Genomic DNA, 27,137 nt, shown 5'->3' on the forward strand with positions numbered 1-27,137 from the left:
GTGATCTGCTGTTGTCACTTTTTGTTTTTCTCCTTTGCTTTTATTTTGTATTTCCCGTGCTGAATATATATTTCTATATATTGGGTTTTTTTATGCATTATTTCTATTATTTATGGCTATGATCGTCATTTGTTTATACCCTGTACTTATCAAGTTTGAGAAAGAACATACAGAGAATTCCATTTTAGATGCAATTCTAATTTTTTAATTTATAATTATAAAATATATAATATAATTAATAAATTTAATAATTTATCATTTAATTTTAAATTACTTGTTATTTTTAGAAGCTGCAACCGTTAATCGAACATTTGAATTGTGCGCTGTTAAAGGCTCTTTGCTATGATTGCAAATAAAATGTAGCATACTTTGCGGCAGCTGATTTTCATTTGTGAGAGGCATAAGCTGAGAGTATTGTTGCGTGCTTTTGCGCGTAATCTTCATTTCGGTCTTAGCGCATGCGCAAGGCAAAACGACAACAGGGTGACACAATACCGCAACTGCAACACCCTGTGAACAACCCCCAAAAATGTGATTGATAAGACGCACACCACCTTGCGGACAGCCCCGTAGCCACAGTCACAACAACAATGACAACGGCAGTGGGAACAACAAAAACTACAACTACAACCACTGACGCAAAAGCACTACACAAAGCAAACGCAAATTAAATGTCAATGCGAAGAGCAAACACTCACACTCTCTCTCTAGCACATAGCACTGTTTGGCGCTCTCTCGCTGCTGAGTTATTCTCGCTCTCTCTGTTGCTCTCAGGACATGAGAAAGCTAACTGCTTGGCCAGTTATGAGTATACAGAGGGTCCGTTCACTCAGTTAGTCGACGACGTTCGCCTTTGTCGTGTGTGCGTCACTTTGGCAAACGGACAAGCAGCGAGCCCCAAAAAAGCAGACGTAACGGTCGTTTAGCAGCAAAACAGCAAATAGAAAAGCAGAGAGAAAAAAAAGAAAGAAAGAAGAAAACTACACACACACACGCGTTTATAGAATAGAAAACGGTAACGCGAATGAGCAGCAAAAATATAATAAGCAAGAAAGTGTTGCCACTCTCAAAGTGTTACTACTTCTCTCAGTGCGTGCGTGCGTGTGTGTGCCGAATCTGTGTCCGTGTGTGTGCTAGCTGTGTGCGACAGTGTATGTGTGTGTGTGTGTGTGCGTGAAAAAATAATCAGTAAAATGTTTATGCAAATGCTGCGAGAATTATGCGCCAATTGCGTAAATGCATACAAATTGCAAATCTAATTATATAATAATTATAATTAAACGAAGCGTAAAAGCAGCAACAACAATTTTGGCAAGTGTCTGTCTCTCTCTGCGTGTGTGTGCGTGTTTGTGTGTTTGTGTGTGCTGCCCAAAAGTAGGCAACACAAAAGCAGCGTATTTGAATAGTATTAGTGTGAGTGCACGTTCGCGTTTGTTTGTGTGAGTGTGTGTGGCGTGTTTTATTTATTGGTCAGTTGCATTGTGTGGGTGCAACGGCAACATTCACCCGGAAGTGATTTGTATAAAGCAAAAGTCGCTGAAATTTCACACCGCACACACATTCGACCAGCCAACTCCCGCTCCCGCTCCCGCTCTCGCTCCCGCGCTCCCTCTTCAGCTCCAGCAGGCAAAGAGGGCGAGCGGAAATTGTTGCCACTTGGGTAAGTAGCAATGTGTACTACAACTTCTGCTACGTCTTCCTCTTCTTCGAGCTCCTCCTTCTCAGCTCAGCTTTTACTATTTTTGTTGTTGTTGTTGTCTGGTTTATAGATTTTTGTATATATCGATTTTCAGCCATTCGAAATTACGTGCAACAATAACAAAATACAAAAAAAAATAAAATAAAAACATGGCACGTTATGTGCTCAAGCATTCAGGCAACGTTTCAGGGTGCAGAGCTAGCGGGCATGGCAAGATGGGGAAGGGGGAGGACTGAGCCACCACACACGTACCAACCGCAGCCACAGAAATTCGCAGCGAGGTACAAACACCAACACACTCACACACACACACACACGCATACACTTGCACACATTTAACTGTATTTATAGACAGTTTTATGGTACGAAACGAAGTTCAACGGCTGAATTTAATATGTCGGATGTGGCTTTTGAGTTTTACGACCAGCAAAAAACTAAAAAACTAACTTGAAAATACAGTGCGAAAATCATTGTGTTCCCTTAGACATTTGACTGTTGAGCTATTAATCAAGCTGCACCTGATGTGGCCCTCAGCAGCATTTTGCTGCCACTCGCAGACTCAAATTCAAGGAGACTTCAGTTTGCTTAACTTTTGCGTGACGTCATTGTTTTGCCCAATGACTATAACATTCCTATAATATTCCAATAATGTTTTCATTGACGACAACCTCCCCAAAAAAATCAGAAAAATAGACAACAATCAGTTTCTTATTCAGCATTGCAATTGTATTCGATGTTTTGTTTGTCCTTCTTCGAGTCAATTCAAAGTCTTTATCAGGCTTATTCTGCATGCCAACATCGCAATCAATTCAACTGAATTATGCATAGCCTACTTTGGCCATCAGGTTTTCGTTTTACTTAAAGTCCGCAAAATATACTCGAACTATGTTTAGTTTCTGGCCTGCTGGAATTTAAGCTTCTTGTTTAAGTTTTCTTTGCCATTTTCGTTCTCAGAATTGTTAAATTATTCCAGCGATTTGACTAATCTCCTTGAACTATGCAGCAGAATTTCTTTTGCTTTTCTTTTGTTCTAAGCGGAATTTCACTCTCAGAGCTGTTGCTAATTACAGCTGCGAGCCAAAAAGAGACTGAAGTGCACAGAAGGCTTTGGCTTTTGTGTGTGAATAAATTATTTTTAAATTTAAAAACTATTTTTATTGAGTTGGCAAATCGAAAAGTAAATCTTCTTCCGATCAGCTTAATAGAATCTTGTTAAAAATGATTGAAGATGGATTAAATGATATGTTTTTAAAAGAAATATTTTATATATATTCTATAGAACAACAATAAATGTGAAACTTGTGACATTTGTTTAATTTTTTCTTTTTCAACTCGAAACCCTTTTCTTTTACCCCAAATTCCCCAATGTTCGCAAGCACAATGCAAATTTCTTTACTTTGAAGACGATTCTTATCGCATTCAGCACGAAAATTCAACAAAGCTAGACATAGGCAGGCTTTCTTTTTGAAGTTTCGCAGCTTTATCAGCAGTTCCAATCTCGACAAACATCTCAAACTTGATTGGAATTTCCATAAATCCCTTAGATAAACGTAATCATAGTTTAAGCAAAACTTGCAAGCATACTGTAATTTCAAATTTTTTGCTGCCTGAAGCTGTCACCCACAGATGAATTTTTTGTGGAAACTTGATGTTTGCAGTTTTTAAGTAAATTTTGAGCCAGCTATCGACAAACCTAAGCCACATTTATCTCTCTTCAAGTTTGTCGAGGAGGGAGAAGAAAAACCCTTGTCAAATTGTAGTTTGGGTGCAAAACAATTAAGGTGCCGTCGTCAGCAAAAGTTAAGCTCGAGGTCCTTTTGACGTCGACGTCTTACCCAATCGTGCAATATAGCATCTCACATCAAAAATGCAGCGCACAAGGAAAGAAAAAATATGAACAGTTACTAACTTCCGTCATGACCAACACTCGTTCCCCTTTTGGCTGCTGTTGTTGTTGTACAATATTTACAAGCTAGCTGCAGGGCAGCTGAAGGACGAAGATGGAGCAAAGGATGGAGAAGGGAATGCAGAGCGCGGTAATGTCAAACTGAATAAAACATGCGACAATCAGGAGACGAAGGCGGCGATGGCAAACTCGTCTTCTTCATCCAGCGCGACTGCAGCAGACACGTAGACGCCTTAATGACCCAGGGGATTACCGGTAGACGACAAGAGCGATGTTGCAGCTAAGCTAACGTGGTCTCAACAGCTACTGCACCTACTCTTAACGTTCTTTTGGGGGCGTTGATAACTGCCAAGTTTTTGGCAGCTGCAACATTGTCATTTTGTACCCATCCAATTAGTTTAATAAACAAAAAAAAAGCGAGAGAGAGAGCATGTTGCAATTAAAAGGCAATAAGCGGCAACTATTTGCCTAATATGTGTCGCGAAGGGTTGGCCAAGCCAGCACAAAAGCGGGAAGCGAGGGGAGGGAGCTGACTCTGATAATGTGCTATGGGATTACCGGGCGGGCAGGTTGGGCAGTGGGGCACATGGCACGTTACAAATGTCAAAAGCAACCCCCCAAAAAACACAGACACACACACATACGCAGAGCGCGCTGTCAAACAACAACCACCCATTGGGCGTGTGCACAAGCGGAGAGAGAGAGAGAGAGAGCGAACGAAGAGAGAGAGTGTTCTACACTTGCCTCTCTCTTTCCTCTCTCAATTTGAATCTCTTCAACCCTTGCGCCTGCGTGGACTTTTGTCAACTACTGCGTTTGGCACCCGCGTGGCTTTGTCAACAGTTTTGCGTGCGCTTCCGTTTTTGTCCTTTCGCCTCCCCCCGCCGCCACTCTCCACCCTCTTTGGTCCCCCTCTGCTCTCTACGTTTTTAAGAATGAATTGAAATGGTCGCCACATTCCCGTACGTCATGTCCTTTGATTAAAGCATATGCAAAAGTTTCCTTTTTTTTTTGTGTGTGTTCTGTTTTCAACATTTTTACATTTTTCTTTACAGTTTTCATTTTTCATAGCTGTTGCTGTTGCTGTTGTTATTTTGCTTGCATTTCCTTTTTTATTTTTGGGCGGGTGGGGAATTCACATGCATCTGCAGCACATCGAATTGCTTTCTATTCACAGACGGATTCTTAGGTCCCTGTGCTGTGCCAGCTGGTGTCCTTTTCCATGTCTTTCCTGCCATTTGACTGCCAGGATGCCCGGCTCACCTTCCCCTCCTCCGTCCCGTCCCCTGCTTGGCCTTCTTTATGCGCTTGCTTGCCATTGCAGTTTAGCTTAAAGTCCAATTTGGTTATGCGACCGCATCAATTTTGCATACGGTAAGCGTCGTCCTTGTGCCATGTTCCTTGGAATGCCAGTCGACTTTCGAGTATACGTTTACGTTGCGATATGCCACTTAGCTTCCGCTCACAGATGCAACAGCCAAAGGCATATAAAAATGTATGTGTGTTTCGTTTACAGCCTACACAAATATTTTTTAGCTCAAGCAAATTGCAAAAGAATGGATAGAATAGCAATAGGAGTCCTTAGAGTTAAACCATTTCTTGGAATACGTTTGAAATATAATTTCTACAACATTTTTATCGAAGCCATTAGATATCCTTCATTTAAATTCTCAGACATGATAATTTATGTACTTTTTAAATTCTTAGATATGTTAATTTATCTACCTTTCGAATTTATAGCTAATTTATCTACTTTATCCAATATCAATTTATTTTTTACTATTTTGTCACACTTTAATTTATCATATGGAAATTTACCATTGTTAAATATATTATTCTGTTACAGTTTAATTCTAAAAACTTACTTTACCTATAATATTATTGAAACTATAAAATATAATACCTTAAGAAACTATTTAAAAGCTACAGAAAAGATTAAAATTCTCTTTCCCTTTAATTTAATTTGCCAACCCAGTTATCAGAAACGCAATCAAAAGCATTAAAAGATTACCATTAATTAATGTTGCTTACAAAAATTGACCGCTTATTGTTATATCTCAACTAAGGAGAAGTTTCGATAAATAAAATTTAAGTAATAAGAAAGAGTATAAATATTTATTAATCATTTTGCATTTTCCATTAAAAGTTCAAAAATAACTTTTCGTGTCTATTGGAATATTTTTTTATTTAAGCAAAAACTACATATTAAATAAAATTCAGATAGCTTTGCAACAACATATAAATAATAATTTAATGAAAATTGCAATTCCTTTGAGATTACGCTTTTGAAATTCCGTTTTGGGCATAATTATATTTGAGCATAAAATGCCTGAAAGCCATTTTTAAGCATTGCAATGCTTAAATAAAATGCAACTGCAAATGCAGAAATGTTGTTTTCCACTTTCCGAATGAATTGCATAAATGTGTGTCTGTCTGTGTGGGCGTGTGTGTGTCTGCTGACCACAGGGTGTTTCTGTCTCTCAGCTGTTGGTACATTTGCTGTCATCCCGAAAAGTATGCAACGAATTATTTATGGCACTTGCTTGTCCTGCAGCAACAGCCGCAATAACACTCCACTCAATTTGTTGCCGGTGGCCATTTCTGAGCCATAAATTAAATTCGCATATTTTCTGTTTTGATGTCCCTACAGGCCCCCCTACAACCCCTGCGCAAATGCATAAAAAATTGCAGTTATAATTGGCGTAATAATTGCCAGAGAACCGCGCTTTGCGGAAGGTTTGTTTGCAGTTTCCGTTCCGTTCAGCTGCCGCAGTGGTGGCAACAAACTTTGCAAATCTCATTTGCAGTCTTTGCTGTGTTCGTCCAGCTCGCGCTGGTCTAACATAATTAATTCTAATTGAAAAGTTTTGTTCGCTGTCGCAGTAACGACAGCCAATTAAACATATTTCCAGTTGCCAAGCGAAAGGTAAAGCAAAGCAAAGCAAGGCTAGGCGAGGTGTCTGCAGGTCAATTGCATTACACGTGAAGCGAAAAAATAAATTAAAATGCCAGCGAGTTGCTGAAATGCATTCGCACTCAGTCAGAGAGATAGACATGGACAGTGTCAAGGTAACTCACAGCATCATTCACTGCCGTAGAGATGGGAAAGGGAGGAAGGGGTATCAAAGTAGCCGCCATTAAACACACACGTGTGTATACATAGTAAATGAAAATTGAATTAAACGAGCCGCCCGCTCAGCTCTGCTCTATTCCCCTTAACACTAGCTGACTTTGACAGTGACGCCCCTGAGCAACGCCCCCGATACCCCCGACGCCCATAGCTATGCCACATACCGCCGACGTCCCCGCTGCCGCTGTCGTCATCCGTAATTGAATTCAAAGGCAAATATACACGAAACGTTTCAGATGGAAAACGAGAGAAAATGGTGCTCGCTTTCCTTTGGCAAACAAAATGCGGGGCCCTGGTTTGGCCCTGGCATAGAGCCCAGTTTCTGTCCTCAACCCCCTCGCAACGCTCTTCCGGCTCCTGTGCTACTGCTTTTCGTTCAGAATGTTAGCCAGGGGCACCACACCTACTACGCGTATAATTGAATGCAAAAAACACAACAGCAACAAAAAAACCATATAGAAATGAACATGAAAAAAAATAAAGAGAGAACTCGCTATTTTTTATGTCTGTTTGTTTGTTGTTGTTTGTTATGGTTGTTGTTGTTGTGGCTGCCGCTGTTATTTATCTTGGTTTTCTTTGTTTTCCAACTGCGTTCCTCGTTCCTCGTTCCTGGTTGCTATTGCTATTGCTCTCGTTCATGTTGCTTTTATTTCCATACGCGCTGTGGATTATTTGTATAACTAAACTTCAATTTCGTGCTAGCCCAGTGAATTGTGATGGAAATAGGAAATTGCAAAAAATGGCCCCAAATGCGGGACACGGATCGCGGGTCGAGGCAAGCAACAACAATCGAAATGAGATGCACACTTTCTATCTACATTTTGTGTATAGAAAAATTCAGAAATTCGCCATGCGCTTGATAAACAAACGGTGGCAAGTTGTTTTCTTTTCGATATGTTTTCTTTTTGCATTCACTTTGCTGCATTCCATCGTAAAAAGTTGAGCATTTGTTATCCCAGGGATTGCTTTTAGCTATGAAAACTTGTGGGTTCTCCTATCTCTATTTGTTGCAACCAACTTTGCACTGATAGGCGAACTTCTATTCGTAGTACTTTTAAATTTATTCAAATCATTTGGACATAATATTTATGGTAGGGTTTACGCTATCTAAGGCTTCTTTTAAAAGTTTGTAGAACACATTTTAAAATAGCATTAATTAGACTATTTAATTATCTAACTTTAAAAACCTTTAAAATAGCTGTTAACATAGTTTTCAATAGGAGAAAATAGTGCATTTAAATATGCATGTCGAACTTCCTCAAAGAGTGAAGTATGTCACATATAATTTTTTGAATTTTAAAATGTTTAATGTTTAGCAGAAAGAGAATAATTAATTACTTGGTTTGTTAAACAGTATACTAATAATTCGTACACAGAGAGAAAGAAATCTGGATTACAAAAATCTTGATTTAAGATTTCTTTTCGATCTTAAAAAAATTAATCTTGAAATAAGATTTTTAGGTTGAAACAATCTTAAATCAAGATTTTGATGCTAAATATTTAAGACTAACAAAACATATTATTTTACGATTAAAATCTTGATTCAAGAATGTTTTATTCTAGGTTGAAAATTAGATTGCAATAATCTCAATAAATTTTAAGCCATTATTACACTGTATAACTTTTACTATAAAAACATCATTAAAATAAATTGAGGCTAAACTTGAACAATTTTTCTTTTCTTAAATTCAAATCTCCAATATAAGAAGTACAACAAGGATAAAAAGTTCCTTATTCAAGATTTTAATTTAATAAGCAAGTGTTTCTTGAACTTAGTTCCCTGAAAAAAAAAACAATTAAAAATATTTGGAATATTCCTCCTCAGTGTTAAAATCTTTGAGTAAAACGAGAAGATGGCAGAGTGAGAACTTTGCGAGAAATGAGTTAGGCTTTGTACGCTCTGAGAGAGTTGAAGCGAGGAAGCGAGTTGTAAACTGTTTTATCGTTTTGTTCTCACTCTGTCATCTTTCGAGCGATTACATATGAAAAAATATAAAGTTGTTCATCGCTCCTTCTCACCCAATATTAACGCTTCACTTTTCGCACGGACTCCTGACATCAGCATAAATTTTCTTTCCATAACTATTCGATAGTCAAGACTCTATAAGGAATAATTCCCCTAAAACAAACAACGTTTGTTAATATATTTTCTCATCTTTCCAAAGAGTATTAAAATCTCCCCAGCGAATTTGATAGTTACGCACTATGTTATTTCCTTGTGAATTATAGATGAACAGCCTCAATCATTCATTCGGTTGTTATGATATCAGCACAAGGCATTAGTTAGCGTAATAAAGCCGCTCATATTTCCCAAATAAGTACCTGGAGTATTAACTCCATTCAAGCAATCTCTAGTCCCATTTCTAGCATCCTTGCATCATCGTAGTCGCATTTATAACTGTTGCTCCATTGTTTGACTTTTCCAGTCAATACATCGGCTTTTCTCCGCATTGAACTGTTATTTATGCTTCTCCAGCTTTCGTTTCCCTTACATTTTCGTGCACTCTACTCATATTTCTCGACATGTCTTTCACATCCACTTTGCTTCCCCTATGCCATCCATATTCTTGCCGCTTTCCTTTTGGGCTGGGCTTTTTTCTGACCATCTGTTTGTGTGCTAATTGAATTTTTCTTTCTCGCGTTGTTGCCAGACTGCAAAGAGTGGGGATTGCGTTTTGGCATCTAATTGCGGGCCGAAATCATTTCATCTTTTTAGCTTCCGGTCACGTTAGTCATTTGCCGAGGTCGTCGTCACTCGTCACTCGTCATTCGACAGTCATCCATTCGGAGGGATAAGGCAAATAACATCCAAATGCTGCCGTTTGCATAATCCAAGGTGTGGAGAGGGACTTTACATGGGCAAACAAGTTGATTTGATCTGGCAAGGCAACGAAAAGCAAAGCAAGGCCAGCATCTACAACATGGCCCAGCTGCTGCCCTAGCCTTTTGGCCATATCGAGTGAAGCCAATTTTGCTAGACGAGACGTGGGAGCTCAAGAGAAGAGAGAAAGAGAGAGGAATGGGATGTAGCCGAAGCGAAGCCAGTGAAGCGCCTCCTGTGGTAGCTTCATCGCCTTCTTCTCCTGCCTTGTTAGTTTGGTCGCTTTTAATCGAATTTTTTGTCAGCCAGCTGGTAATATTGTTGTCCCCCTTCAAGCAGGCGGGAAAGTCGGGCGGGTCAAAATGTTTGCACCCGCTTTGCTGTTTTTGCATTTTGCGTGTTGGCTTAAGCGGTTTATTAGCCGATTTCAAACTTAGCATCCATGGTAACTAACGCTCAGAGTTTACCATTTGTTGGATCCTTATTAAATAATGAAGTAGTTCGTCGCTGTTCGGTGCTCGGTGCTGGTGACTCGACTGTGGCTTTGCTTAAAACCATCCGCTGGTTTATTCTGTGTGTCATGGCACGTGGCTTTAGCTAACTAGTTTGTTTTTCTTTTCGGCCATTTCTGGTTGGCAACTGTGTGCCGCAAATTTGTCGAAAGTTTTAACTCTGTCTCTCGCATTCCGTTTTTTTACAGCGCTTTTTTCAACTTGTAACTTTTATGTGATGAATAAAAAGGCTTAGCATTAGCATGACATAATTATCTTATGCTAATTTGTTGAAATTTCACAATTTATTCGAATGCGTATGTCTGAACTCGCAGCTCAATGTTAATGAGCTTTGAGTAGGGATTAAATGAACAGCTATAAAGAGGCTTTCAAATGGAAATTATTGACAGTTAAACATGCAATTATAAGAGCAAATAAGTCAGTTGTTGTCAATGAATAGCTTAAAAGAGATTTTGACTGTTGTCTTCAAGTAAATATAATATGTAATTCTAAAACTTTGCCAAAAACTGTCGTTGAACTTAAAGCTCAGAGCTTTAATCAACTTTTTAGCGAGAAGTGGTTGAAAATGGCACCACTAGCTTAAATTTTGTAAAGGTTTTCAAAAAAGTCTTATATTAATGTTAATGAAGGAATTAAATGAACAACTATAAAGAGGCTTTCAAATGGAAATTATTAGCATTTAAACATTGATGAATTATAACAGCTAATAAGTTAGTTATTCAACAGTAGTCAAAAACTTTACATATCTTTGTCAAACTTAAATCTGAGAGCTTTAATCAACTTTTCGGCCAAGTTTTCAGTGATAAGTGGTTTAAAATTGCGCCTCTAGCGGAAATAATTGTGTATTCCTGCCACTTGAACTTCCATTTATTGTTTATTCTTTACAACAAGCAAGATTGCTCCCATTCTCATGCCATTCATCCATTTCATCTTTCATCATTTGTTTTCGCTTTCGCTCACAATGTAAGTGCCCGGGGGCACTTTTATCTTCCTCTCTGTCGCATTCATAAATAATTCCCTTTCCTAGCTTCGACTAGCACGTCTCGCAAACGTGTTTGCCCGTCTATATAGTACTTGGACCCCCCTGGAGCATGCTTTAAATATTTAACATTTGCAATTCCCTAGGAGAACGACAAAGCAACAGCGACGAAAAGGGAGACAAACAAACAAAGTGCTGCTGACAAATGCATTCAAATCCAATTGTAATTGAAATCAAAACTAAATTGGCAAATGGCAAGCAACACATTCACGTTCACATTCACATTCGACAAGAGCAACAACCACAACAAGAATAATTACGATGGCAACAGCAACAGCAATAGCGCTAACAACTCGACAAAATGCTAGTTAAATATTGATTTTAATTTTCCACATAATTGCAATTAGTTGATGAACTGTCAGCAGCTGCGTTTGCCAATGTTGTGTTCAAATGTTCTCGATGTTTTTGCCGTTGCCTTTGCTGTTGCTGCTGTCGTCGTCGTTTCGTTGTCGTTGTCGTTGCTGCTGCTGACGCGTGTTTAATCAAGCAGAGCAGCAACAACAGCAACAATAATAGCAACAACAACCAAACCAAACAATCCTAACAACTACAATATGGACTAGCTTCGAATGAGTTGAGTGTATCTGCTGTGAATGACGCACAGTTATGCTGTAATGTGAGCTTAAGCTGTGACTTAATCTTGTCCTCCTACTCAAAGTGTGGGCAATGAATAATTGCTTATTGGAGTTATCCTTCAAGCTTGCAAGTTAAGCTCACTTGAGTCTGATGGTGTTAAGAGCTACATTCGTTAATATTCATATATCTGTTTTGTATTTTTATGAAGACTTTTCTTGTAACATTGAGCTGGCGATTAATTTATATTTTTGAGTAGTGATGTGTATTTTAATTTTGTATGAAAGAGTATTTATTAAAAATGTCTATTTAGAATGGCAATTAAAAAATAGAGTTTTGCAAAGCAAATAAAGTTATAAATAATTTTCTATTCTAGTGAAAGAGATTTTTATTTATTTATTGATATTTATTCCTTTAGTTAAATCATTTCATTAAAGTTTAAAAGATTTGTGGTTTTATTTAAATATACAAGATTCTTTAAATTTCGTTTAACACCAAAATAATCAAAAAAAGAGAACGAATGTCTTCTGTACATTTTTAAGTTTCTACATCTACATCGGCTCATCATGTGCCTTTCTCCTGCCCGATTACAGGATATGACGAGCTGAGTGAGCAGCCATCAATGCTTGTTATGAAAGCCGAAGCTTTGCTTCCCTACTCCTGTCTCCATCGTGCCTTCAGCAACGCCCATTTGCTGTACCTCTTTCGGTCGTATTGGGGGAGGGAACGAGTGCCAAGTCAATTATGCTTGTGTTTGAGCAGTGTCCCTGTGTAGGTGTTGTCACTGTGTGTGTGTCTGTGTGTGTGTATTGGTTAGCTCTGTTATGGCACTTACGCACAATTTTCACAACTCAAAAGGCATTTATTGATTGCACTTTAAAAGCCGGCTGGTTGCCTTTGCTGGCAGCTGCCAGGGCAACATACCGAAACACTCATACGCCACGTTGGCTCAGCATATCTCCCACAAGCAGCCGTGTTCAGTCCTGTGCCTGGCACACATTCGCCTCGCCCTCTGTGCGTTTATTGACTGCCGCTTTTCGTTTCCACATATTTTTTTTTCTTTCCAGATTTTTTTTTTAAATTGAGTTTTTCTGCCATTTGCTCAACACCCGGACCACTTCCTCATCATCATCACGGCTGTGCTTGCCACACTTCTGTTCACCTCTGTTCACAGTTTGCGTTTGCGTTTGCCCTGCAGCCACTTAGTTCAACTTTTCTCTCCTTTGTTTGCCTGCTCTTGTTGTTGCTGCTGTTGTTGTTGGTTTTTTTGCTTTTCGTTTTTTGGGAAAAGCCAATTTTGTGCCCAACTTCTGGGCACATGTAAATTTGTGTAGCATACTTTTTGGGGGCGAAGGCAGATGCCAGAACGAGGAAAATCAAAGTAACTTGCGCTTTTCTCAGATAGAAATTGTTCCGCCATGTGGCTGCTATCTAGGCTTGAAGTTCATGCCCCAAGGGTAATGCCTGCCATGATTCGACTAATGAAGAGCACTTGACAATGAGCTGAAAAAGTCGAGAGTCGAGTTTGTAATAAATATGGACAGCTAACTTTACAGATAGCTTCTTAATTATTTTGTGTTGATATATATTAAAATCTCATATTGTGGTTTCTCATAAATGTCTATATGCAAATGTTAATTAGGCATCAAGCGGAGGCTCAAGGCTGACAACAAAGTGTGCCCTTAAATTATGCATAACCTGACACAATGCTAATTGAAATTATTCATCAAAAGCTGTGCTAAGATGCTCATATCTTGATAATGACCGCAGTATGTGGCAAGTACAGCTTAACAGGCAATTTGCTGCCCAATCGCAAATCAGACGAAAATAATTATGAAAATATGCAATTTATTGCTTGTTAATGCGTAAAGTGCAATTTTCAATGCAGCAAGGTGATTTTGCAAGGATTATTTCAAAGCATCCAATGAGGTGTTAAATTTCACGAAATAACAATAAACTATAATTGATATTCTTGATTTTGAATTTGTCGCATATTTGAAAATGTGTTAATTTAACGTGCTATAAATACACCGCTTTATGTCATTTAAATATTAGCCAATATTTGAACGTTGAATTATTCTTACACCAGGTACCTATAGAGAAGAGAGATATAGCAATATTTCTGACAATAAGTCCAGTCTTTAAGGTTCCTTAAAAATTTAGTTGAGATAAGCTACAAAATTATTGGAGTTATTTAACAAATAAATGTAAAAGTCAAAAAACGGCTGTTGTAGTCGGTTCTTAATTGCTTTATTCAACAGTCTAATATATTTTGTACTCTATCATATTATAATACCTATTTTATTAAAATAACGAATACAATTCCTTATTACAATGAGATAAGTCAGAGCGCATGAGGCCTTCAGGTTATCTAAAGTATATTTTGAATTTAATAGTGTATCGATATACTAAATGCAGCCTTCGGTATATTAATTTGGTATATTTTCAGTGTAACACTGCACTGTTTGGCTTTAATTAAAAATAGGTTCCGGGTATCTCGCACTCGAACACACTCGAAAGTAGCTTTCATTCTGTTAATAGTTGAACATAATATTTAAATATGTCTACATAATATTGAATTACGAAAAACTCAATAATAAACATAATTGTGTACTTTTGTGTTGTTGACATCATAAATCAAAATTAAACCATTTCGCTGCTCAGCACTTTTGATCAATATTTAATTATTCGCACATCGTTTAATTTCCGCACTTCACAGGCTCGTTAAAGTTAGTCGTAACAACTATGTTTAAACACTTCAGCGTAATTACACTTTAAGTTATATTTAATGGCATTTGTTTAGGATATTGAAGCACTATTTCCAGATTGTTTTTTATGTGCAATATTTTGATGTATAGAAAATCGTTCAATTACTCGTGCTGGGCTTTTATGTGCATCAATCACAAAAGGCAGTCGGCCTCCTCCTTTATACGAGGAGCTGCGTCAAGGACTTTCGTTTTTCTCATACGCTGCTCTGTTTGGCTGCTTTCTGCAGTTGTTTGTGACATTTTCCCCATAGACGTCGCACGACCCAAAAACATAAATTTCTATGGAGTCGCGACCAAATCAACGCCAAGTGCTAAACGCTTTGCTTATGATTTTTATTGCTCTGTATTATATACATGTATATAATATATACATGAGTGTGCGTGTGTGTGTGTGTGTGGAGGGGTCTTACGTCTTTTGGCATATTTTTAGACATTTTTGTCGCAGCGTTAAGTGCGCCGCAGCAGCGGAAATGCCAACTATGACATGAATGAGCATGAATTCTTTATGGTCTCGACTGGCCACGCCCCTTTCTGTGTAAAATAATGCACACATCTGCTATGTGCACACATGTGTGTGCGTGAGTTCTTAATTTCCTTTATGTTGCCGCACTGTTTTGATGAGCAATTTCTCTCAGTCAGTGTAAATTCACATTTTTCGTGTCAGTTTTCCACTTAAAGCGCATTTTTCAAATTGGGTTAGCGGAGCGCACTGAAAGTGAGCAAAGATGGCCGCAAAATTGTTGAACGGAAAGTTTTCTTATTATGCCCGGCATTGTTTTCTTGTAAAAAAGAACCAAGTGGCTTCCTTCCTGTCATGTCCTATTTTACATTTTCAACAGCTTTCCGACTGCCAACAGCTGATGCTGCTGCCATTTGGCCTGAAGATCCGCCTCTCCCCCCTCTCCCCTTTGACATGCCTCCTCGGCCTACACCCAATGCCTTACAATGTTACACATTTTGATGCGCATTTATTTTTCAATTTCGTGTGCGTGAGACACCCTTAACCCTCGATTCGACCCCCCACAACCCCATCGAAACCCAAAGCCAACCCCATCAGCGTCATCAGCAACATCAGCTTCAGCTACAGCTACAGCTAGGCAGTTATATAGTATTCTCACTTACAAAAGAAGGGCTACCTGCTATGCTATGGGCTCTGAAAGCAGGTCCAGTTGCGTATTTCTTTTCGCCGTTGGCCACGTTTTATTATTAGCCTCTTTTATGCCTTCAAGCATCGTTAGGTTCTCACCGTTTTTTAGTGGCGTCTCTGATGAAATTTTTAAGTCGTTTGTGAGCTTAATTCCTACAGTCATTTCCAATGGGACTATTATATTACGGGATTTGGTAACGCTTCTTAGCATAATTGACTTGACAGTTTTAGTATCTGTTCATAACATGAAGAAAATGGGGAATAATTATAATAATGGTTGAATTACATACAAATTAGCTTAGACGTTTGGTAGATTTGGGTAATAATAAATTTAATTTAATAGGGAGAAGTTCAGCCTTAAAAAAAAGTTTTAAAGTATTTCATAAACTTAACAGTGTATTGTACAATTTGGAGATTGATCCGCATTTGTTCTATAGAACAGTTATACAAAGTATACATTTAGTTCACAATGCTATAGTTAGTTATATAGAATTGTTCAAAGAATAATTAAAGAAGAAAGAATAAGTGACAATAAACACAACTTAAATGCTGAACATTTCATTTATAAAACCCAACATAATAAGATCAATAATAATTTTAAGATCACATATGATTAAAAATAGTGTAGAAAATATTTTCTATTATAATTGCATAACTTTGACAAGTTAACATTTTTTCTTTCATTTTAAATTTTAACATTGAAAATTCCTTACATACACTCTCTGTTTTTTACTTTAAGAATTCCATCATACCTTAAATTCTGCCCTTTACTCATAAGGTAAACAAGTAAGAAAGCTATGGTCGAGTGTACTCGACTGTGAGATACCCGCTACCCATTTTAAATAAAAGAAATATATTTTGCGGTATTATTCTCAAATATACCAAATATACTGCAAAAATACTAAAAATATACCAAATGGTATATGTGGTATATCGGTGTAGTACCGCATTCAAAATATACCTTAGACGGCGCAATATACCAGATTGTCAGCCAAAGCAACTAAGACCCCTAGTAAGTAGGCGATTTTGCCCATACAAAAGTATTTCTTTAATAACTCCCAAAATGTTTATCTGAATCATAACTACTACAGTTATTATTGTATATATCAAAATTCACAACTCTAGCTTTTAAATTACGCTTGTTATTCGATTTTTTTGATTTGCGGGGGCGGAAGTGGGCGTGGCAAAAATTTGAAACAAACTTGATCTGCGTGCAAACATAATAAATGCTGTCGAAAATGCTGTCCGTCCGTCTGTCCGTATGAACACCTAGATCTCAGAGACTACGAGAGATAGAGCTATAATTTTTTTTTCGACAGCATTTGTTATGTTTGCACGCAGATCAAGTTTGTTTCAAATTTTTGCCACGCCCACTTCCGCCCCCGCAAATCAAAAAAATCGAATAACAAGCGTAATTTTAAAGCTAGAGTTGCAAATTATGGTATATATAATAATAACTATAGTAGTTATGATTCCTGAAAATTTGGTTGCGATCAGATAAAAATTGTCGAAGTTATAAAAGAAATACTTTTGTATGGGCAAAAACGCCTACTTATAAGGGTCTTAGTTACTTTGGCTGACAATCTGGTATATTGGGCCGTCTATGGTATATTTTGAATGCGGTACTATATTGATATACCAAAAATATCATTTGGTATATTTTTAGTATTTTTTAAGTATTTTCGGTATATTTTCAAAATGATACCGCAATATTTTGCCTTTATTAAAAATGGGTAGCGGGTATCTCACAGTCGAGCACACTCGACTGTAACTTTCTTACTTGTTTCAATATAGATATATATCAATATACCAAATATAAGCTTTAATATATTTCAGTATATATTAATTTGGTGTATTTTAAGTACAATACGGCAGTGTTTTGATATATGAGTAGCGGGTATCTCACAGTCAAACACATTTTATTGTAGATTTCTTACTTGTTATTTATAAAGTGGGTAGTATAATTAGTTATAATTTTCGTTTCGTTTATATAAATTATATGAAAATTATTTGCAAATTTAAATGTACAGAAAAATGTTGAAAACTTTTACAACTTCAACTTTAACACAACTTCAACTCTCAACTTTTACCCACTAAAAGTTGTTGAATTTGTAAGATTTATTCTTAAATGCTATGCATAGCTTATAATATATTTAAATATTTGCGGACTACATTTTTTGTTTTATTTTTATATACACGTTTTACTTTAAGTATCCCATCATTTATCCTACTCGATTTACCTATAAATTGTGAGGAAATTGCGCACTTCCTGCAGCAGCCAAGTAATTAAATAGAAAACACTTTAAAGTTAATTGATTATTTGCAATATCAATAAACACACTTCCACACAAACATACACACACATGTGCACAAGCTGCACACGTTCTACATACAGAAGACTTCTCCATCTCACATCATATAATGGCTAGTTTGCCACCTCGGGCTGTTTGTGTGTGCTTTCTTGTGCTGCATCGAGAGATTGCCTCATAAATTTGCGAGTGAATTTTTAAGAAGACTGGGATAAGCAACAGACTGTAATGGGCTATATCCCAGGCTACTGTATGTGTGTGTGTGTATGGGTGTGTGTGTGGCACAGCTTGAGGTGTTTTTAATTAGATGGTAGCTAGAGGAGAAACACTGCTAGTGTGTTTGTGTTTGTGTTTGTGTGATAAATAAACTTGACTGTTAATATGGACAATTTCCATTTATTTCAATTAAAAATGCAATGCAGTTGGCCTTTTGGACTTTCGGGGCATAAATATTCATTGCTAATAACAGTCCATTTATGGATTTATCGTCTGTTTCTCTTACTCTCACTATATATGCAACTATGTAACTAACTTATGTAACCTTGCCTCTCTTTTTTTCACTTATTTACAGCCGCAACATTGTTGCTGTTAAGGACACACGTTTATTGGCGAACTTAATGAATGTTGCAGGCATTTGCATGTGCAACAAATTGCGGCAACGCTGCAGCCTCAACAATTGCAATAAAACTTTGAACAAAAGTAATTAAAAGCGTAGCGAAGTTCATTTTTCGGGGCGCTATGCGACAACTCAATTGCTGAAACAACAGAAGCGGAAGCGGCAGAGTGACAGACAGACAGACAGAGAGCAGAGAGAAGAGCAGGAGACGAGAAGAAGGCAAAGGAGCTGCAGGACCTGCTTGTGTGAATGGCCAGACGACAGCTGACGCTGCCTGCGAGAAACAGCTAACAGCTGACAGTGCTTAAAGGAGCACCCGAGGACACAAGCCAGCAGCCAGCAGCCACGGCCATAAAATGCAAAAGGAGAACAATGTGACGGCAGAGAACTGCCAATTCGTTGGCCCCTATCGCCTCGAAAAAACCCTCGGCAAGGGTCAAACGGGTAAGTGCTTGGAAATGCTTATCAATCTAACCAATCAACTCGTCAACCAATTTTTGCATGTTTCATATTCTCAGGACTTGTCAAGCTGGGCGTGCACTGTGTGATTGGCAAGAAGGTGGCTATTAAAATAATCAATCGCGAGAAACTCAGCGAATCGGTGCTAATGAAGGTAAGCAAATATTGTATCTTCGCTCTCCCACTTTTCTCTCTCGCATTTCTTCACACTGGCCTACCAATTACTCACTCCTTCAATGGCCACAATCCGCAGTGGCTTATGACTTTGCGAAAGTTTTGTAGCCAATTTTTTATTGTTCTGTTGTTTGTCTTTTGGCGCTAGTCATAAAACGGTGGAGACGCAAAGAGCGCATGGGAAAAACGGCAATAAAATGTCGTCGCTCGGTGGTTTTCGCCTTCAAATTCAAAAAGGCAAGACAACTTTAAGCTCTCAGCTAATGCTGGGGATTGTCCGGAACAGGGCGGGGTATGAGTGATGACATGTTTTTGCTGACGAAGGGTAAAAACCTCCGAAAAGAGGAGAAAAAAAAATTAGTTTTTATTTTTCGCTTTTATGGATTTTTAAGAACTTTGCAGGATATCTATCAAAAAGTTGGTTATGGCACAAGTTTAGCGGGTCAACATGTAATTAAGCACTGAGCTGCGTTAAAGCCAAATAGAAACCAAACTGGGTTGACATTCGCATGTAATGGAGCTATGAGATGGGATTACTTTTAAATGCTTTATAATCATAGCAGAAGTAGTAATAGAGCGTGTTAAATAGAACGAAAAACTACGCTCTGATATTAAACTATTCTTATGAGTTGTTGACGAGTTTATTACTGAGGTTGAGCTGCTTTAATATCTTAAAATAATACGAATCTTAATGAGGTAGAGATTTTAAAGATATTTAAGAGACAATTATAGTTATTCAAAAGAGTTGTAACAATGCCAATATTGAGGATAAATTGCTTAAATACATTAAAAAAAGTACAACTTTTTGAAGAAACGTTTTCTAAGAAAGAAATAAAAGAAGAAAAGAAGAAGAAAAACGAACAAACTAACAAATACATTTTTATTTAACTAAAATTTTAAATATTTGGTTATCATAGTGGAAAAATGGTTTCAAATATTGTTCAAATGATGAAATGAAAAATACGCGTAGTGAAATGTGTTTTTGTTTTATGCGCGTCCGATTTATTCATCGATCAAGATGGATCGCGTCGCTCTAAATCCTTTATGAGAATGAGAGCATAGCAAATATTAAAAGAGAGTAGTCAGAATAGTCGAGAAATATTTCTGAGGAATATTCATAAATACATAATAATTAATTAAAGAGCTAAGAACAAAAATATATAATATTTTATTTTTTAATAATTATCCCATCAACAAAATATGTATAGAAATGTAGAATTTAAAAAATACAACAAAAATGCCTTGCTTAATTTCATAAAGGAGTCAAGTTTAAGTACAACTATAAATTATAATTTAAGGGATACCGACTTCTATTGAATAATAACTTGAATACGAACATAAACAGAAACGATTATGAAATTGTTATACAAATAGTCGTCATTAAACACTGATAACTGAGAGAAATAATGTTATTAATTAGAGCTTAATCGCACTAAAATTAAAGCAAGTCGAATGGAAAGAATTTTATCAGATTCTGTCAAAATGAAATCGCCCAGCCATAAAAACCAAGTAAATTATTATCCCCACCCGAGAAAAAAAGAAATTGGTGCACTTTTGTAGGACATTGAAAGGACATGCGACAAATTAGTGCGTGCGTCGACAAAGTAAACCAAAAATACAAAAGGAAAATCACCAAACTAGAACTGTCAATTGGGGAATGGGGGAAAGATAGACGTCGAGAGATAGAGTAAGGGACAGAGCGAGACAGAGAGCGAAAGAGAATAAAGTAGAGTGGCGACAAAAGCGCTGCGATGACTTCAATGTGTGTACAAAGCATATACATTTAGTATGTACTTGCCTTATGTACAGACGGTAGACATGTATGTTGATATATAGGACAAATTGAGTGCAAGGTGAACGCGCTGGCCTCTATAAATAGCTTGTGGGCGATTGCGTGTCCTGGCAGCCAAGCAGGCAGGTCAGCTGGTTTGCTGGCAGCTGGTTAAGACACGCAATGACATGGCCAGAGCAGGACATTTACATTTTGAAAACATAAACACGCTGAATGCATTGTAAATGCGAGCGAGATGTTATCGAGGCAAAGTGGGGAAAAATGTTCAATAGTCGCGTGGTGGCAAAATAAGCAACATTATCGATAATCACTTGGAAAACATTTTAAGAATAATTACTTAGTGTGTTTGCTGGATATGGGAGATAGGAGCCAAGACTCTCATGTGTGTGTGTGTGCTTTGGTGTGTCCTTACGTATGCGAGTGTGTTGTGTATTTAACAAGTGCTCAACGTCTGGCATTGTCATTGTCATTCAAGGTTGAACGTGAAATTGCCATCATGAAACTAATCGATCATCCGCACGTGCTCGGTCTGAGCGATGTGTATGAGAATAAGAAATATTTGTATCTAATATTGGAGCACGTATCTGGCGGTGAACTCTTCGATTATCTGGTTAAAAAGGGACGCCTCACGCCCAAGGAGGCGCGCAAGTTCTTCAGGCAAATCATCTCAGCGTTGGATTTCTGTCATTCACACTCCATATGGTAAGCATTGCAAATCTATCTATCTGTCTGTCTCGGCATATCGATAGATGTCCACCATAAATCTTAATAACCGTATTGCCTTCTGCAGTCATCGTGACTTGAAGCCCGAGAACTTGCTGCTGGACGAGAAGAATAATATCAAGATAGCGGACTTTGGCATGGCCTCACTGCAGCCAGCGGGCAGCATGTTGGAGACATCATGCGGTTCACCACATTACGCCTGCCCAGAGGTCATTCGGGTGAGTTTGCTACACAAAAAACATTCACTAATATTCATTACGTATGCGTTAAGCTCAATTATTAAATGGAGTGTCTTCTAATATAATTAATCAATTTACCTACAGTGTATGTCTATATAGCAACGATATGACGGATAACTATTACGTATATGCAGAGCTAAACTTTTTGTTGAGGAATAAATGTTAATTTGAGCACATGAATTATTACGCATACACAAAGTTTACCTTCTAATTTCAGCAGCGCATTTATTATAATTATTGCGTATACGCTGTGTGGGTTTCAGAGTTTTTGTAATGAAGTCATTTAATGAATTCGTAAAAAAGTTTTAAATACGAACTGTTGAATTACAAATTAAGCAATATTCACTTTTTTAAATTTCACATGAAAACACGGATAAATAGAATAACAAAACAGCGCACAAAAGTATGCAACATATTTTTCTGTGAAATTCATATGAAAATAAAATTTACGTTATGGCAACAACAAAAAAATCGCGTGAGTGTATTTTAACTGCTTCAGAGTTGAAAATCGCACTTAGGACTTCCTTGAAACTTTATTTTCTATAAGAAAATTTTCAAATCATTATAAACGCATTTGTTTCCCCAACGTATTTTTCCTGGGTAACTTTCAGTGCAGAACTTCGATTCTCAGTGCTGTGCTGTGCTGTGACTGCTGCCGTCAATCAAGGCAAAGTTTTTAGCAAATTTTCGTCAGCTTCAGCTGCGCTAAATCCAGCAGCTCCTACTGTTCCCTGTTCGCTGCTGCTGGATGCGGTATTCCATGCAAATGTCGCCAGATATGCAAATTGCGTATTCCATGCAACGTTGTCGTTGTGTCATGTGCGCATATCACTTGCCGATGACAAAGGAGTGAGGCTGCCGATGCTATGTGGCATGTGGCATGACAGACGGCATCGTGTTTGGCTTTTCCCAAGCAAGTTGCATGCATCATTTCACTCACGCAGCACCAGCAGGCAAACCTCAGTCAACGTTTGCTGCTGCTGCTGCTGCTGTTACTGTCTGGCAAGCCGGTAAGAGCTGCTGCGTGTAATAAATTCATAAGCGGAATTTAAAAATATATATCCTTGCCTGCAGCTATAAATCCCTTGGACCGTTACGTGATCTGTTTCACTCAAGAATATCTTCTGTATGTGTTGTATAAATATTCAAAACTCAAAGCATTGTCTCACCAGCTGCGTTGCGTGGCTGCAGTTGTTTTTACCACGTCTTGATTTTCCCCATAATTGATGGGTGGCAGCTCCAACTCCACCGCAGGCAAGTCCAATGATAACTGGCAGCAGGATAAAAGCCATCTAACAACACGTGTAATTGATTTGGTTCTCTTTTTCAACAAGACGCCCCACAGCATCAGTTTTGGGTGCAGGTAACCTTAGGAAACCTCAGTCAATCAATCACTTGAGTGGTCGTTAAAGGATACAAACCGACGATGCTTAATCGTGGCTAAGTTTGCGTTGAGCTCAAGCTGGAGTCTAGATAAGCGCCAGTTTCAGTTGCACAAAAATCAAATTTAAATGTAATCTTTTATGTCGAGTCGCAGAGATTTTCTTGGGGAATATTAAACTTTGATTTATAGCACAAGAAATGAAAAGGGTATTAAAGACATAGTAAGAAGATAATTTACGATATTTTGTTGGGAAGTTATTTTATGAAATATTTTATATTTTAAGGAAGATTCAAAGACTACTTTAAATATATCCTAACTCTTTACCTTCACCTTCGATAAAAGTAATCTACAATTAAATAATCAATACATAAACTGTTCGCTTAGAATACTTTTAATTTGTATTGCTCGTATTTGCAATAAAAAGTTAAGTTTTTACCTGCCCCAACCGTAATTACAATGGGCATTACACGTCACTGAATGTTGCAGCAATTATTGTGTGCAACTCGAAGTCGTTGTGCCACTTAGCGGTCAAGTCAATAACCGACGGCCTGCAACTCGCTGCTCGGCATTTGACGGACACGTCAATGGACGTCAAAATGGGAATTGCAGCAGCTTGTCGTTGTAGTTGTTGATGTTTCAGTTCTTTTGTTGTAGTAGCTGATGGGTTCAATGACTGTCTGTTGGTGGTTGGGTAATAGTTGCACTTAATTGTAGCGTATAGAAATTAATAACAATGCAACAAAACAAGTCTTGAAATGGACATGCTCTTGAAGCGAAAGGGTAAAAGGGTTTCAACGCCCAGCCACGAGCACACAATAGCCAATTTTCTTAATCGAATTTCGCAAATAGAGAAAATGGGAGGAAAAACAATAAAACTAAATCACACACAAGTGAAGGAAACTAATAAAAATTAATAATATAACAGTAGATCGACGGAAAAATACCCTATAGTATGCAAATATTCGATGTTTGAACTTAAATCTAAATTAAAAAAGTTACCCATGTGTTTATTAAGAAAAATATTTACATTTTTGCATTTATTGCTTAACAAACTTGGAATAAAAAAGTTAAAGAACAAAAAAAAAAGTTAAAAAATTATCACAAAAGCTATCTATATAAAAAATAGTATTTTAATATAAGTTTTTTCTTGAATAAAACTTATATGTTAGTATTTGTTAATGTACTTATTCCTACAAAATTTACTATATCAAAATGAAAGTCAAATAAAAATTAAAAAGAAGGAAAGAAAAGAAAAGAAAGAATAAGAAATAGTACTTCAATATACGTTCTTTTTAATAATATTAAAAAATAATATAATATTAAATAATTAATTATAACAATAAGAAAGTAAATTCAAGAAAAAACAGAATTTTAATATACTATTTCCTTTTGTGAGTCTTATACGAGTACACAACACTTTGTATTATTAATAATCTACCCAGTCTTCTTATGACACGCTGAGTATTTGGAATGTCTCAATTTCTGATTTGCTTGTTTTGTTCTTTTTCTTTTTTGCCATTTCCTTTTGCTCGGTTTGTTCGCCTCGCCCATCCATACCATTTGATTCGCCCATGCGAAGGGTGAGAAATACGATGGACGGAAGGCGGATGTGTGGTCATGTGGTGTCATACTGTATGCACTGCTGGTGGGTGCGTTGCCCTTCGACGACGACAACTTGCGACAGCTGTTGGAGAAAGTCAAGCGCGGCGTCTTTCACATACCGCATTTTGTGCCGCCCGATTGCCAGAGTCTGTTGCGTGGCATGATTGAAGTGAATCCGGACAGGCGTCTAACGGTGAGTCATCCAATCCATACACAAAATGCCAAATGCAACCAAACCAAACCGAAAACCAAAACCGACAATCTAAACAACAATTCAAAGTGCGTGTTTGGTACTTGTTAGAGTGGGTGGTTGGTTTGCCTGTTATTGTGGCATGCAACAACCCCCGAAAAATAACAAGAATGCGAACGGCACACTAAGCTGTTGTTTACCTTTACTTTCTTTTATTTTGGTGTTTTTTTTTTGGGTCAAAACGCTGCTGGATATGTTAACCTTTGTGTAATGCGTTTGTTGTTGCTTTTAGTTGGCCGAAATAAATCGCCATCCCTGGGTCACGGCTGGAGGCAAAGGTGAATTGGAGCTGGAGCTGCCCATGATGGAGGTAGTGCAAACACATGTCATACCCACAGCAAACGCTGTCGATCCCGATGTGCTCAATGCCATTTGCTCGCTGGGCTGCTTCAAGGAGAAGGACAAGCTCATCCAGGAGCTGCTGAGTGCCAGGTAGGTGGTCGCATTCACATCTCTAATTATCTGCGGTTAACCTAACGAGCATCATTGCAGTCACAACACCGAAAAGGTCATTTACTTTCTGCTGCTGGAGCGCAAGCGACGTCGGCCAGCACTTGAGGATGATGAGGAGATTGCACAGAAGTCACGCAGCGAACTGGACGCTGTGGATCCGCCGCGAAAGCGTCTCGACAAGTGCCGCATCAATGGCACCAATGCGCCCAGTTATGGCCAGATCTCCGAGGGTTCACCGCTCACGCCGCGACGACAGGCTTTCAAGTAAGTGTAAAGAGAGTCACATTTAATTGGACTGCTATTTCATTGAGTTTACTCTGCAGCTTCCGCTCGTACAGCAGCACACGCAACCACCAGCGACGTTCGCCCACAACGGTGTCGTCCTCCGTGCGCAGCTCCTCATATCACAGCCCGACGCGCTGCAACTCACCGATGAGCTCGGCACAGCAGCAGGCGAACGCCATATCGCGACCATCGTCGCCAGCGGCGGGCACTCGTCACTCCACCTATGGGGATCGTGAGCGTTCGGGTTCGGTGCATCATCCGTCGGTCAGTCGAACGCCATCGCACAGTTCACAGAAGAGCATCGAAGGCGACGTTGTGGTCGTCAGAGAGCCACGTTTGGAGCGTCGCGACTCATCGCGCCAGACGCAGGATCGAAGTGGTGGCGGCTCCATGCGCGATCGAGATCGGGATCGTGATCGTGACCGTAGCGATCGCAGTGATCGAGGCGATTGTGTGGGTCCACCGCCTGGCAGTCCTGGTGGCAATTCGGGCAGCAATTCATCGGCTGCGTCGCCATCGGTGCATCACCGCGCCAACTCAGGTCCGACAATTGCCATTAGTATGTTCCACGATCCAGACTCGAATAGTGGTGTGTGCATGCCCCGTAGACCCTTTGTGGTATCCCTCCCATATTTAATACGTTGCCTTACTCTAATTTCAACTTATTCTCATTATCTATGCTCTCTACAGTTGTGAATCCTAATGGCTCGCCAATGATGAATAATAGCAATCCTGGCATGCCCGGCTCACCTTGCAACACGCCTGGCGGGCAGCTCTGGAAGACGCGACTCACGAACATCAAGAATAGCTTTTTGGGCAGTCCACGTTTCCATCGCAGAAAAATGCAAGGCAAGTCTCTAAGTCTTCTCCTATAACGAATATCTTTTTAATGTTGTCTTTATTTCAGTCTCCGCCGATGAGGTGCATTTAACGCCGGAATCGTCGCCAGAGTTGACCAAACGTTCCTGGTTTGGCAACTTGATAACCACAGAAAAAGACGAAACCTTTACCATATTGGTGAAGGGTAAACCCATTGCCACAGTCAAAGCGCATTTGATACACGCATTTTTATCCGTAAGTCACACATTGATTTATTTAGAATAGGTAAACTTATATTGGATATTAAACCAATTCTTAGTAAAAAAATATTTTGTGTCTTTATTATTTTTATTTTATTATTTATTGTTATAATTATTTTATTAAAAATTCAAAACATTCCAATGATAATAAAAATAAATAGTTTAAATGTAAAAATA

General features: G+C 38.3%; 1 protein-coding gene and 1 long non-coding RNA gene across 6 annotated transcripts in view; one reads left to right on the forward strand and one right to left on the reverse strand.

The window, feature by feature from the left end:
• The first annotated feature begins 847 nt into the window (after nt 1-847).
• LOC117569173 (serine/threonine-protein kinase BRSK1) overlaps nt 848-27,137 on the forward strand; it is a 31,328-nt gene continuing 5,038 nt past the window's right edge. For 2 of the 5 annotated variants that reach the window (XM_034250239.2, XM_034250240.2), the window contains exons 1-11: nt 848-1,660; nt 18,476-18,964; nt 19,039-19,133; nt 21,421-21,647; nt 21,736-21,886; nt 24,871-25,086; nt 25,376-25,575; nt 25,636-25,860; nt 25,920-26,470; nt 26,572-26,730; nt 26,789-26,955. In XM_034250239.2, the coding sequence (XP_034106130.1) occupies nt 18,877-18,964; nt 19,039-19,133; nt 21,421-21,647; nt 21,736-21,886; nt 24,871-25,086; nt 25,376-25,575; nt 25,636-25,860; nt 25,920-26,470; nt 26,572-26,730; nt 26,789-26,955 (2,079 nt within the window). In that variant the 5' untranslated portion in view covers nt 848-1,660; nt 18,476-18,876. The remainder of the gene's footprint in view (nt 1,661-18,475; nt 18,965-19,038; nt 19,134-21,420; nt 21,648-21,735; nt 21,887-24,870; nt 25,087-25,375; nt 25,576-25,635; nt 25,861-25,919; nt 26,471-26,571; nt 26,731-26,788; nt 26,956-27,137) is intronic. The other 3 variants (XM_052005673.1, XM_034250241.2, XM_052005672.1) reach the window with 3 other exon arrangements.
• Nucleotides 22,404-23,595, reverse strand: LOC127565708 (uncharacterized). The gene is made up of 3 exons (XR_007955045.1): nt 23,329-23,595; nt 23,077-23,275; nt 22,404-23,028 (listed from the first exon to the last, which is right to left on the reverse strand). It is a non-coding gene; the product is annotated as an uncharacterized LOC127565708 (long non-coding RNA).

This window comes from Drosophila albomicans, chromosome 3, assembly GCF_009650485.2.
Source record: "Drosophila albomicans strain 15112-1751.03 chromosome 3, ASM965048v2, whole genome shotgun sequence".
Taxonomy (NCBI): Eukaryota; Metazoa; Arthropoda; class Insecta; order Diptera; family Drosophilidae; genus Drosophila; species Drosophila albomicans.